This window comes from Capricornis sumatraensis, chromosome 1, assembly GCF_032405125.1.
Source record: "Capricornis sumatraensis isolate serow.1 chromosome 1, serow.2, whole genome shotgun sequence".
In the NCBI taxonomy this organism is placed as follows: domain Eukaryota; kingdom Metazoa; phylum Chordata; class Mammalia; order Artiodactyla; family Bovidae; genus Capricornis; species Capricornis sumatraensis.
Window position 1 is genome coordinate 90,649,436 of NC_091069.1, and position 15,083 is coordinate 90,664,518.

Genomic DNA, 15,083 nt, shown 5'->3' on the forward strand with positions numbered 1-15,083 from the left:
CAACACTGCGGGAGGTACGCATTATGTCAAGTGATAGAATGGTACAGTAAAGCTGTGTGCAGCAGTAAGGGGGATAAGCCCCTAGAAGATCCAGGAACAGCCAGCGCTCATGGAGACTAGGCATATTTCAGTAACTGTACAGATGGTGAGAATCCACAGCACTTTTAGCACCCCGTTATATGTTGCCTCCTTTCAGAAAAGGCTGATGAACTTCTTCTACCCAACATTAATGTAATAGAAAGTTTCTCTCTGGCTGCTTCTGCTTCTATGTGGTGTTACACTTTTGTTACAATTGTGTACTGCTTAGCTGTAACTCACATATACCTTAAGAGAGATTCTGATTCATTTCATCAATATCATCCCTGCCGGGGGAAGCTCTTCTGCCAAGATACCTTCTAAGGCAGCTCATCAGCTCAGATCACTTTTCGTGACTTAAACACCTTTCACTTTTCTAATCCACTCTGGCAAGAAAATGAAGTCACCCAAAATAACTTTTGTTCATCTATATATATCCTATATGATTAAAACAGTATTGTCTACTCCACTGGACTAACTGACTTATCCAGATTATTCCAAAAATTTAGTCTTCTGTCCTGCTGATAAAGTCACCTAAGTTAAGAGGTAGACATTAAAGGAGATAGTGCATCAGAAAACCAGATATATGTCTTTCTTCTGGCTCCTTACCATTTTACCCACATGCCATCAGTCAAAGCAAGTCACAAGGCCAAGACTAAAGTCAAGGGGTGGGAAGGCCCACTAGACCCACTGGGAAGCTACAGCAAGAGGGAGGACTCAAGAATATAAGAAATAAATAAGACGTATATTTTTATTCATTCTAGGATGAATAAAATGTCATGGAAAAAAAGTTTAAAAGGTCAGGAGAGCATTAACAGAAATATATGCACTTCCTTCTCACACTATAAAAACAAACCAAAGCACACTTAAACAGTTCTCCATTTTCATTAAATATTTACAGTCAAACAAAAACAAAGGGAAAAAAAGTCTCAGGGCAAGAAAATAACTACCTAACTGAATCACAAAGGGAGAAGATAAAATTAAAAGATTTTGTTTAGGGGAAGACTACTCTGTAATGCTGAAAACCAAAGCAGAGGCCCCTTCAGCAGCCTGCTGTGGAATGTCAGCTGAACACGTGGGAGGAAGCACTCTGGTTTTTGCTGGCTCTGAGGCCGGCGGCTGCAATCATGAGATGCACCTGTAGCTGTTAAATGGTGATCGTTAAAACAAGCAGCGGCAGCTGTCTACTGCATGTGGTTCTGGACGTCATTAAGGGACATGGCTCAATCCCACACAAGAAGCCCAGCGGCCATGGACCAGAACCATGACCAACACCCTCTCACCAGACCTGTGGATGATAGCTTGCTTGCTTGCTTTCAGCAAAGCTTTCCAATCTGTTTCTAGGATACAGGGATTTTTTTTTTAAGTAACTATGATGTTTTTCCCAAGACCAACCACTGCCTACTTAAGATGTTTTCATTTAGTTAAGCTGGTACCTTGAGAGAAACTTGTGAAACACAGATAGGGCTACAAGAATTTTTTCTTTAATGGACACTTGAAAAGTGACAGTCACGCAGTTGTGTCCAACTGTTTGTGACCCATGGACTGTTGCCCGCCAGGCTCCTCTGTCCATGGGATTCTCCAGGTAAGAATACTAAAGCTGGCAGCCATTCCCTTCTCCAGGGGATCATCCTGACCCAGGGATTGAAGCTGGGTCTCCTGCATTGCAGGCAGATTCTTTACTGAATGAGCCACCAAGGACCCTGGGAGAAACATGTGAAGCACAGTTAGGACTACAAGAAACATTTTTTTAATGGATACTTGCTATATAGATAATGTAAGAAACTCCAAAAAGTAACTGTTTAAATAATATACATTTATATATTTGATCAAACATATTTGTCTGTTTGTGTATACACACCCACATACACACACACACACATACACATTTCATCATTGAAAGCTTGCCTGCCAGAAGAATTACTCATGCAACCATGTTGCAGTTACCTCTTAGAGAAAAGGGTTTTCCTCCTACTTCAGCCATGTATTAAGTTCTACTACCTTTGCATGAGAGGAGCAAGGGAGAATGAGGGCAGCTGGCTTTTAGCTTAGGTACATTTCAATTTCACAAGAGGCTAATATTAAGTCAAGACTGAAAGTTAATGCGCAACTAAAATCACAGAAAATTACAACACAAAAACTTCTTTAACAAATGTCATATAAAAGCACACGCAAAAAGGCCCTGAGTTCTTTACCTCCACAAAATGGGTACAGATTCACCACAAGGCCATCATTCCAATGCTAAGGGGACCTTTCTATAACGAGACTGATCCACAAGAAGACAAAGCATTCTACTTTAATTCCTTTTATTAATATAACATCTCATGAACAGTATTCTTGCATCAAAAGTATCATTCAGCTCTAATGATGATTAATTTCATAGCAGATTATTTTCCCATTTAGAAGAAAAATCAAGGCAAGCCCTGGGTTTCTGGTAAATAAATCCTAAGTCTGAGTAGGCACCAGCTTTTTTCAAATGCAACTTTTCTCCTCCCAAAACGCTGCTTTGTAGTTTGCCTCAGGCAAACCGTAAATTCCTGTGTCTTATTTTTCCTTAGAAATATCACAGTTTGGTCACAGAATATTCTGGAGCCACACAGTGTTTCTCAATATCTTGAACTCAGTCTCAACACCCAGAAATATCCTTGGATTGGTTTATTTGTTATGAAATCTTGGGCCCTTTGGGATTAAAGAGCCTCTTTCTCTGGCACGGAAGGCTACCCACTGGGGAATTTAGGTTACATAATCCTCTCACTCTAGGTTTTCCTCCACTGTTTTCATATTGCTGGATAAGCCTCTTGGCAGTGTTTATAATCAATCTGTGTCTACCACCGCCCGCTCTCTTAAACTGTGCGTGAGTAATCAGGCGGCAAGAAGTTCATGCTCACATACCTTCCCGGACTGAGATGTGACCAAACAACTCCTGGATGAAACAAACCATGTACCCTCGCCCCTCAACTGAGACACAGCAAGACCACACAAGAAACTGCTTCTACAACAGGTCATACTCCGCCCTTTAATGGAATCTGAATTCCTAAGGACATCACCTCAGCAAACCCTGGTGCTCACTCACATGCACCTGCCTGCTTCCTCAAGCACTTTTTGCACCCAGTGTGCTTATGCTTTGCTGTCTAGGCTTTTAGGTCAACAAGGATGTACTGCCAGGATTATTGAAGACTGGGTGCTTTTCTTCTGGCCATCTCGGTGCTAAGATCCACACTGCCACATGGCTGGGAAACTGGCTCAAGGTTCTCGATTTCCACACAGACTATGTGGGTGACCAAGTAGCTTCAGGAACTTGTTGATTTTACAAGGGAAAAAGCACAGAGTTTCACCATCATTCCTTCCTCTTCAAGGCAGTAGGTATCTTAATATCCCTTTTAAGTGCTAAATTGCTTGTTAGTTTTGCTTCATGTAAGCTAGTCGGCATCATGTAAGGTCATTTCCGGCTGAAACAACTTCCACTGTCACTTAGCCCTGGCTGGCCTGGTATGGGGCTATCCCCTCGAGACACACTAAGTGGCACATGACAAGCTAAAGCTGGTTTCCAGGAGACCAGGACTTTCGAGCACTGAGGAAAGTACGTCTACAGAATTCTCCTCTCTCCAAAGTGCCCACTTTGTCCATCTGCAAAGCTTTGCCCTGGTGGGGCTCCCATCCAATCAGGATCTATCAGAGAGGGCATCTCAGAGACCTGGGACTGCCAGCACACTTGATTTCTCCTTCCCTTTTCTCCCTTCACCAGGGAGATCATCCCATCCATCAGATAGGATGATCTTCCTATTGTTTGTATCCTAAACTTCAACACCCAGATGAGGTGAGGGTGGTTCTCAGGACCGGACTCTTCTTCACTCACATTTTCAAACTGTTCCTCCTCCAGAGGTCTCCCACACTGCAAGTTCATCCTGCCCTTAAGAATCTGCTTCCAATGCTTCTCATCTGTACTTATTATGTCTACATTTGCCTTCATCTAGCTGCCACTCCACAGCTTCTCCCCTTTTTTTGCAAAGGCCCAATGCATGGAGGATGAACTGGGTCTTCTTTAAAGCCAATTCCCATCTACAGTGGGTGCTCTGAACTTCACCACTGACTGCCCCGTGAAGATTCTGCAACTGGCACTGGGCATCTAGAACCTTTAATGAATATTCCTGCCACCGTCTTGAAATGGCTGGCACAGGCACAACCGTCCAGGCCAAATACTGCCTGCCTATCCTTTAAACTTCAGATTTGTTTTGCTAAAGCAAAATTCTTGGATGTTCTCCTCTAACCTTCTGCAGAACTACTCTCTTCTCTCAGGACAACCGGGAAGACGCAATTTTAATGGTAACATCTTTGCTCTATCAGTCTGCAACCACAGAAAATCTTCACTGCAGACACAGGAATTTTTTCTCCGGGGGAGATACAACACTTGTCACCAAATCCTGAGATACTTTCAAGTCTTATGCTTCTTGGTGGTAGTGCGAACATAGCCTGACAGCTAATGTAGCACATTCAACCATAGTTTTGCTAAAAGAGGAAGCCCATGTGCCCAAAGGGACTGTGCTGTTCACAGTATGGGAACACGGATGGCAGTCTGGCAAGAACTGGGCTGCAGGGACCTGGGCAGCAAAGTGGCCCACTGGACTCTGCCTCCCTCTCAGACCTGCTGAGGGGGGCTGCCCTATCTTCAAAACAGGTAGCCAGGAATTCCAGTCAGTCCATGACTGACGGGGACAGAAGCTGGGCTGACTGGTTTGTTGCAAAGACTAGGAGGGGTCAGCACAGACCACAGGATCCAGAGCTAAGGTGTTTCCTGGGGATCCCAGCGCAGGCAGGATAAGGTTTTCTTCTGTCAAAGGCAGCCTAATGGGGCTGATGCATACTTCCTGCTCATTAACACTGCTTACCTAAGCAGAAAGGTTATGTTTAACGATTTAAGTAAAAATTAAAAGTGGGCTTCCCTGAACTTTTTATAATTGAACAGTATCACATTTGCAATCCCAGTAAGCACTTGCTCGTGTCCCTCAACACATTAGGAGATAACCTGGTATTGATAGCTCTTTTAAGAGTCTGATTTGTATCAATTTTAAAAACTTTAGGCAGTATATAAAAAGATGGTGCTTGCCTTTCCAGAAATTTAAGATTTTGACTTCGTTGAATCTGAAGTAAAATTTCAATCAGTTCAGTTCAGCTCAGTCACTCAGTCGTGTCTGACTCTTTGCGACCCCATGAATGGCAGCACGCCAGGCCTTCCTGTCCATCATCAACTCCCGGAGTTCATTCAGACTCACGTCCATCGAGTCGGTGATGCCATCCAGCCATCTCATCCTCTGTCGTCCCCTTCTCCTCCTGCCCTCAATCCCTCCCAGCATCAGAGTCTTTTCCAATGGGTCAGCTCTTCACATGAGGTGGCCAAAGTATTGGAGTTTCAGCTTTAGCATCAGTCCTTCCAAAGAACAACCAGGTCTAATTTCAATAGACAACTTTAAAATATAAGTAAACTTTTTAAAAGCTAAGAGCATCTTGATAGGAAAACAATTGGAATAAACAATGAGAAACCTGATTAGAAAAGTCTACATTTCTAAAAATTTCCAAATATTAAACTGAGGTAAGAAGGGAAAAAGGTTGAGCAGGTAAATATTTAAATCAGAGAGTCCCCAATTTCCCAGTTCAAGGACTCTTTGTATAATTCACAAATTAACAATCTAGGGAATTATTCCAGCTAAAGGGATGTTTCTGCTCATCCTAAAGCACTCTTTTATAAGTAACTCCACATTCTACCCTAGGAAGCTCTCCATTATTAACCCTGAGATAAAAAAATGTCCTTCCACCATTGACCATAATATAAATATTATTTTCTGGTTTCAATATTATTAAGCATCCCATGGCGTGCGTGTGTGTGTGTGTGTGTGTGTGTGTGTGTGTGTGTGTGTTTTAAGCACAAAAGCACATAGTCTGGGGTGAACACTTAATACCCTTACCCTCAAGGTCTTTTTCTAGTGCTTTATATCAAACTAATCTCTCTAAGTGTGAGATATTTGGGTTTGCACTTCAGTAGATATTGAGATAAACTGAACTGCTTTTATAAAATCATCTTTAAATGTTATCATCATGTCATTTCAACTTTCCTCCCTCTAGACTAAAAATATGAATTCTACTAAACCAACCACGACAGAATTTGGTTTACACAGTCAAATCTGTCCTACAAATTACCAAAGAAAGTATGGGGAAAAGCAGACCTCCTCTACCCAACACCATTCTTAGCACTTTTCAGAGAACCAGTGGCCTCCATTTCTTGAAGCTTTTATAATTACTTACTTGCAAATAACTAAGAATTTTCATGTTATTTTTAACATAACATGGGTTTACCATATTCACAGTTTGTGCAACCATCATAATCATTTAATTCTAGAACACTTCCATCAGCCCAAAAGAAACTCTACCCATAAAAGGTCACTCCCCATGGTAGTTGGCAAACTACAGTCCATGGGCCAAATCCAGCCAGCTACCTGACTTTAAAAAAAAAAAAAAAAAAAAAACCTACCAGCTAAGAATTTTTACATTTTAAATGTCTACATTTTAAACAGCTACATAAGTACCTATATTATTGTTTAGTCGCTCTAGGTTGTGTCTGACTTTTTTGTGACTCCATGGAATGTAGCCCGCCAGGTTCCTCTGTCCATGGGATTTCCCAGGCAAGACTACTGGGGTGGGTTGCCATTTCCTTCCTTAGGGGATCTTCCCAATCCAGGGATGGAACCCACATCTCCTACTTTGGCAGGTGGATTCTTTACCACTGAACCACCAAGGAAGCCCAGGAACTTATATACAACAACCTCAATTTGCATATTAGCTCCCAATGCCTAAAATATTATCAGGTCCTTTAAGAAAAAGCCTGCAGACTTCTGCTCTACATGACACTCATGCAAATTAAGCTCTATTAAGACCAGTGAATAAAGAGAGGCACTATTTTTAATTTATCACGAGAGATATCCAGTAACCAGAGAACATTCAACCCAGGAAGGAAAGTTACTAGGAAGTGACCCAGAAAAACTGGTAAATGAATTTGATCAAAACAGGAAAAGCAACATGCAGACACTGGAGAGGGATGGTGAGTTATATCACCAAAACTTTAAAAGATTCCAGTAAAGTATTGATTCCTCCTAGCAACTTGACAGTCTGTGTTCCCCAGCCTAGGCTATTCCACCTGGTGAGTGCCACACTTAACACTTGGAACACATCTTGCTTCACTAAACTGATCACATACCTCCTCAACATTTCCCTGCCATTCTGACCAACTCCCTTCTCCCTCATCAAATGGCAACAGCAAACCTTTACTCACTTGCTCTTGCAGCGTTGCTGCCTCCTCGTATGATAAGCTGATTAAGTTACTCAGTGCTCAGAGCTCCAGGTTCACATCCTTACTGACCAACTGCTGTGGCTTGGGCCACATTCCTTTTAATGGCTGAACAACCAATTGCAGGATGTAGTACCTTTGTTTGTCCACTATCAGCTGAGGAACATTTTGGTGATGTTCACACTCTTTGGCTATTATGAATAATGCCGCTATGAACATCTGTATATAAACTATCAATATTATACCAAGTGGTAACCAGTTACTGTAGGCTACCTTTTAAATATATATATATATATATCCCATTTAAAGGGGGAAACAACATTTGTTCTTGTTCTTAGTGTTTCCTCTAGTCCTCTCTGCTTCTCAAAAGCACTAGCAGTGGACTGTTATAACACACTAACCCCTCATTTTCATCCCAAGATACAGCATGCCCACCAGATTGTATCACCTTCTGTTTTCCTATAGAATTATCTACTCTCTGATGGACCTTCAAATTCTTCAGTATAATAAGCTAATCTGTTTGCATTTGATCCCTTTTATAAAGATTAAGTTCAGTTCACTTCAGTCGCTCAGTCGTGTCTGACCCTTTGCGACCCCATGAATCACAGCACGCCAGGCCTTCCTGTCCATCATCAACTCCCAGAGTTCACTCAGACTCACGTCCATCGAGTCCGTGATGCCATACAGCCATCTCATCCTCTGTCGTCCCCTTCTCCTGCCCTCAATCCCTCCCAGCATCAGAGTCTTTTCCAACGAGTCAACTCTTCGCATGAGGTGGCCAAAGTACTGGAGTTTCAGCTTTAGCATCATTCCCTCCAAAGATATCCCAGGGCTGATCTTCTTCAGAATGGACTGGTTGGATCTCCTTGCAGTCCAAGGGACTCTCAAGAGTCTTCTCCAACACCACAGTTCAAAAGCATCACTTCTTCAGCGCTCAGCCTTCTTCACAGTCCAACTCTCACATCCATACATGACCACAGGAAAAACCATAGCCTTGACTAGGCGGACCTTAGTCGGCAAAGTAATGTCTCTGCTTTTGAATATGCTATCTAGGTTGCTCATAACTTTTCTTCCAAGGAGTAAGCATCTTTTAATTTCATGGCTGCAGTCACCATCTGCAGTGATTTTGGAGCCCAAAAAAATAAAGTCTGACACTGTTTCCACTGTTTCCCCATCTATTTCCCATGAAGTGATGGGACCGGATGCCATGATCTTCATTTTCTGAATGTTGAGCTTTAAGCCAACTTTTTCACTCTCCACTTTCACTTTCATCAAGAGGCTTTTTAGTTCCTCTTCACTTTCTGCCATAAGGATGGTGTTATCTGCATATTTGAGGTTATTGATATTTCTCTCGGCAGTGATTAAACATTTCTGCCTTTTGCCTGGGGGGCAAACCATATACCTACTGAACAGCTGGATATAGGGCAACAATACCTTTAGGTCCTTCTCCTGACACAACTTTTACCCCCTGGATTCTAGTTTTAATCTTCCTACTGTTGTTCTCACTCCATTTTGGTATTTTAGTGTCCTTAATAGTCCTGCCAAGTTATCTGGTTTTAAAACTTTGATTAGCCCTCCAGCTCTCAGCAGAGCTCTGGTCTCCACTGGAAATAGCCACATCTCTCACATGGTCCCTCCTATATACCTGTCTGTTTGATTTAGCTCCTTGGCCTCTTTTTAAACACCAACTTTTGATGGGTTTGAGAGAGAACTCAAGAGTGATCATGATCAGTCTAAATTACTTAAGTAGCTCCCCACTATGGAGAAACTACATTTAAAAACATGATCAGTGGGACATTTATGGATAGTTCACATTCTCCTAAAATGTAATTTCATCTCCAACATTCTCCTAAAACGTAATTTCATCTCCCAAAACATAGTTCAACAAAGGTTTGAAAGTTTAAAATATACACAAACACACGCACACACACACAGTGTGAATTTTCATTTCAGTAATAATCCATAACCAACCCAAACCACAGTCTGGTCTCCAGTCTTAATATCAGAGATTCTCAAAGCATATTTTCTTGACACCTTCGTGAAATTCAGAATTCTTTAATCAGTTTGATAGTAAGTTTTCAAAACCTCTTCCCATTACATTCTAATTTGGAGAGCCTCTACAAAATACAATCTACCTAAAGCTCCAAGAAATTAAGTTGTATCTCTTTTTGATTTTTTAGATTGAGATTAGAAAAGTATTATATACTCAAGGAAGACCTCTACAGAACAAGCTATCAAGCACTGATATCAAAGAATCTTTAAAAATAAGATGGATGCATCTATTATTTTGCAAGTGTAACTTGGAAGTTATCTTCCCTAAAGGGCAAGGAGATGAACTATACAATTTCTCCATTCTTCCCTCATCATCCCAATAAATCACCTCAAACCACTGCTCTGGGGTCCAGCCTCAACTCAAGAGCACAATTTTCTCAAAAGATGAAAAGTGTAATGTACACACCTTACAGTAGCTACTCTTTTTGTTAACTGACCAATTCTGGGAGGTGGGGGTAGGCCTTGGGAGTCAAGTAGAAACACAGTCTTCTGAAGTGCCAAACAGTAGCAAGAATTCTCTCAGCTCTCCACACTACCCTAGGTGGTGAAAGACCATCCCTTTCAACCTCACCACTGGCATTCTCTTTCATTGCTTATGGCTCAGGCCATCCGTCAGTGTGAGACAGAGCAGGAAGCTGCTGGAAGGCGCGAGCATCCAACTCGCCCCTTTGAACAGTCTGCCGCCTCACTGAACATTTTCTCCAGATGCTGCCAGCAGACACTCTGTAATACCTAAACCACAAATCATCCATTCTCCACCCTTTGTGCCAGGGCTCGTCCCTGAACTTCCCCCACAGTGAGATATTAACCACGCTGGCCACTGATACACCAGCTCTTTACAGACTCGATAAAACCTGCCACACCGTCTAACTGATATAATAAAAACGTGGCCCTCCTAACATAAACACACCCACTGTAGGTGAACCTCAGAGTAACTCAGGACACTGCAGACATCTCACAAGGAACAAATCCTGGCTAACTCACCAAGGAAAATATTCTATCAATGTAAACATGTCAGCCATACAAGTGTACAGAAAATTAGTATCAATGTAAACATGTCAGCCATACAAGTGTACAGAAAATTAGAGCAAGTATCTTATGGAAATGGAACCACCTTGCAGAAACGATTTACAGGTGGGTCACTCCAGATTTTTCTGCCTTTCCTCTGAAGAAAGCAACTATCTTGCTGTCTGATTGTTTTAGGAACCAGCATGGGTTTTTCAAAAACAATTCTCGAATTTTATCTTCTGTAACATATTAAAGCCATGTACACAGAGCAAAGTGTTCCCAAACCGTGACACTGTAACTTAGAGAGATGACTCACAGGACATACTCACACTGAAAAGGTGCTGCCACGTGATCCTGCCCGAATCTTAAAGGGAGCGAACCTTCAGTGGACTGCTCTCTGGAAATCACCTTCTGGGCTGTGAAGTACGTGGGCTTGAGCATGTATTCCTGGGTCTGGCCATGATGTATCATCACGTTCTGTGAAGAAAGGGGTGTCATCCTGCAAAGAAACAAAGGATAAGGAAATTAATAATGAGACTTTTAAAAGTCAACTAAGAACAAAGGAATAAGAAACCAGTTAAACTTGGAAAGGGGCATAAAAATGCCATGCCAGGCTAAATTTCTTCTTCAAAACTGTAGTCATGGCACATAAACTAATCACTGACCTCTACCAGAAAGGGGATCCTGTCCGTCTGTCTAGTCAAGAAGGATAAGGACTTGCAGGCCATCACTGATGGAGCTTATCAAAGTATTTAAAAAGTACAGCTACCAGGACTTCCTTGGTGGTCCAGTGGCTAAGACTCCGAATTCCCAATGCAGGCGCCTGGGTTAGATCAATAGTCAGGAAACTAGATTCCGTGTGCTTCAACTAAAGATCCCACATGCCTCAACTAAGACCTAGTGAAGCCAAATAAGTGAGTATATATTTATAAATATAATATTTAATATAACATAGTAAATTAATATAATTTATGTTAAGTATATTATATAATATATTAAACATATAATATAAACATAATATTTACTATAATATATAATATACACCATAATTACTAGTCCTTAAGAACAGTAAGAATAACAACTTATGCTACCATTTAGTCCCTAAGATGTGTCTGACTCTTTAGTGACCCCATGGACTATAGCCTGTTAGGGCTGTCCCTGGGATTTCCCAGGCAAGAATATTGGAGGGGGTTGTCATTTTCTTCTCCAATAACAATATATGAAAATCTTATAATTTCATCAATGATGAGTCAAGATCTGAGAATCTCCCTCCCACACCCCACCCCAAGGGGATATATATATATATATATATATATATATATATATATACACACACATACATACACACACACATAACTGATTTACTTCATTGAACAGCATAAACTGGCTTCCCAGGTGGCTCAGTGGGGAAGAATCCATCTGTCAGTGCAGCAGACACAGGTTCAATCCCTGAGTTAGGAAGATCCCCTAGAGAAGGAAATGGCAACCCACTCCAGTATTCTTGCCTGGAAAATCTCATGGACAGAGGAGCCTGGTGGGCCACAATCCATGGGTCACGAAGAGTCAGACACAACTGAGTGACTAAGCATGAGCAAAGCAGAAACTAACAACACTGTAAAGCAATTATACTCCAATAAAAAAAAAACAAAGCCCTCTGAGGACTCCTGAACACAATTACTGTATTTTCACCACCACCCCCCCGCCCCGGGTGAACCTTTTTGTCTTCTATGACAGTTCTCTACTGCTTCATGTACTGTGTACTTTAAGCCTTCATCCAGATTTAATCATTCCGTGAGGGACTGAAATCATTCACTAAGACAAACAATGGAAAATATAAAGATATACCAATTAATTCCAGAAAACGCAAACTTGCTATTAAAATTGTTGGGACAGAGCATTTTAACAGCAAACTAAGACTTTGGAAAGAAATCTTCTCTCTAGTGTGGTCTTGAATTTTATCAATTGTGACACGTTAAAGCCATCTGAACTGAATATTTCCAAACTACCTTAAGTTGGGAAAATGGTTGACTGGGTTATACTCAAACTAGTAAAGTGCCAGGAAAAGCCCAAAGACTGGCCCTAATGAGAGATTATATGAACAAGGCAAAGAAATGACACAACCAGTGAGTATGCATGATAAATCATCAAGCCACCAAAAGCACCCACACAGTGTCTCATCAAAAGCAGTAGCAGAGTCTTGAATAAATCCAGCCCTCTGGATTCACTGCAGTTTGGATGGGTGAGCTATTCTGTGAGACAAGGCATCCATGAGACAAAGGAACAAAAGAGGCTGGGATTAAGGGTGCTTCCCTCTTAGCCAGTCAGTGATCTAAGTCTTACTTTCAACCCTATAGTCCCAGGAAAGCCTAGGAAAATATATCTTGTGCCTAGATTTTCCCAGACTTAATGTCATGGAAGGACATTCCCTTTGTCACCAGACAAATGACTTAAGTTACTAAAAGCCTAAGGCTTAACATTGTAAACACTTTTGTTTTGATGATGTAAGTGTTGATTTGAACTTTAAGTATGTTTGACTGGGATGAAGTAGAAAGTGGAACAGCTGGACACATCTGGTAGTGACTGATAAGAACCACAAGGCAACTCCGTTGGTCTTGTCAAAAGGAAAAGTCCTCTTTCGCATCTCAGAGGCAACTCGCTCCCCAGCCATGCTGTCAACCTCATCACTATGCTGCTGGGACCTGCTGAGAGATGTCTAGGCCTGACTCCCATTCAGAGGAGGACAGCCCAGCATTCCAAGGGACCTTAGAGCTGGAATAACTAACTTCTGCTCTGACCACTGCCAAGGAGACCATGGGCTCTGCCTTCTAAGGTGAGGTCCTCCCTTTCTCTCCCCTCTGAATCATGGAAGTGAGAAGCAGCAATAAATGAGCTGAAAGCACATGTGTGTAGAGGCTGCTTTTCCCTAACATAACAGAAAGGTAATGAATAAATAAGACAGCTACACCAGGTCTAGAACTTGAAACACAAATCTCAGCCACCACTAATCAAAGGAAATGGATAATATTCTGGTAACAGTATTAGATCTTACTACATTATAGCAATCCTATGAGTGGCAAACACATTGCAAATATGAAACTATATAGAGCTGTGCTTCCTCACCTTCCATCTCCTTCACTTTCCTCCAATGTGAGGACGTAAATAAATACTTGTGCTCACAAAGACACACAGACATATGAACAGACAGGCCATTTCATCTCATAGCCTCATGAAGAACCCAAGCCACAAGAAATGACATCACAAGGGGGCAAGTCAAGGCCACTGTCCACTCAGTCATTCCACTAACAGATAGTAAGTGAAATCACCATTTTACTCTCTTGTCCTCATTTTCTCCTTCATAGCTGGCATCTATCTTTTCCTCTAATTTCACCCTTCATAGTTATTGCCTCTTTGGACCATCTCTTAGCCTTCCAAATATATATATACACACACAGACACATTCAGTTCAGTTGCTCAGTCATGTCCAACTTTTTGCTACCCCATGGACTGCAGCATGCCAGGCTTCCCTGTCCATCACCAACTCACAGAGCTTGCTCAAACTCATGTCTATCTAGTTGGTGATGTCATCCAACCATCTCATCCTCTGTTGTCCCCTTCTCTTCCCACCTTTGATCTTTCCTAGCATCAGTGTGTTTTCAAATGAGTCAGTTCTTCACATCAGATGGCCAAAGTATTGAAGCTGAAGGTTCAGCATCAGTCCTTCCAATGAATACTCAGGATTGATTTCCTTTGGGACGGCCTGGTTTGATCTCCTTGCAGTCCGAGGGACTCTCAAGAGTCTTCTCCAACACCACAGTTCAAAAGCATCAATTCTTTGGCTCTCAGCTTTCTTTATAGTTCAACTCTCACATCCATACTTGACTACTGGAAAAAACATAGCTTTGACTAGATGGACCTTTGTTGGCAAAGTATGACCATTGCTTTGGGAAGAAAAAAATCTCCTTTCAGTTGGGAGTTTTCTCCTCCCTTCCCTCATCCCTTTACATTGGGAAAAAAAAAAAAAAAACCTCAACAATCACTAATGAAAATCAGATTTCTCATAGCATTATACAAAATTCAAGGGAAAGGCAAAAATGTTTAAAGAAATTAGGTTAAATGAAAACTAAAGGACCTCTGGTTCAAAATGTATTTGGGGCACCCATATATTTTCCCTTCCTGCAAAAAAAGCCCTAAAAGTTATAGATAAGGAATAAAACAAGAAATCCAGAGTTGACATTTGGCTATTAATCAGTAGGACAGCCACATTCATCACTGAAACATTGAAATACTGTTCTAAGAAACACCTACTGTCCCAAGCCCTCAGTGTTCCTCCTTCCTCAAGACACTGGCTTTCCCAAGATATCAACTTAGTCTCACAAGTAAGAAATTCACATTTGACACAGCTAGAGAGCTTGGGGTCTCGGCTCCAGCATCCTCTCTAATGTGTGGCACAGGTGCTGACCAAAGATATTTAAAATGTTTCACATCATTCATTCAACACACAGGAAACATTTCCACAAACCTGTAAGAGATCAAGGCAGACTGAGAAACGTTGACTGTTATAGCAGGAAGGAAGCCATGCCTAAGTATTTTAACTTCTTTTTATCTCAACTGA

The 15,083-nt window shown here is 41.6% G+C and overlaps 1 protein-coding gene across 6 annotated transcripts in view; it reads right to left on the minus strand.

The window, feature by feature from the left end:
- The window catches only part of LTBP1 (latent transforming growth factor beta binding protein 1), a 456,525-nt gene that overhangs the window by 290,024 nt on the left and 151,418 nt on the right, over positions 1 to 15,083 (minus strand). For all 6 annotated transcript variants that reach the window (XM_068988396.1, XM_068988377.1, XM_068988386.1 and 3 more), the window contains exon 4: positions 10,801 to 10,970. In XM_068988396.1, the coding sequence (XP_068844497.1) occupies positions 10,801 to 10,970 (170 nt within the window). The remainder of the gene's footprint in view (positions 1 to 10,800; positions 10,971 to 15,083) is intronic.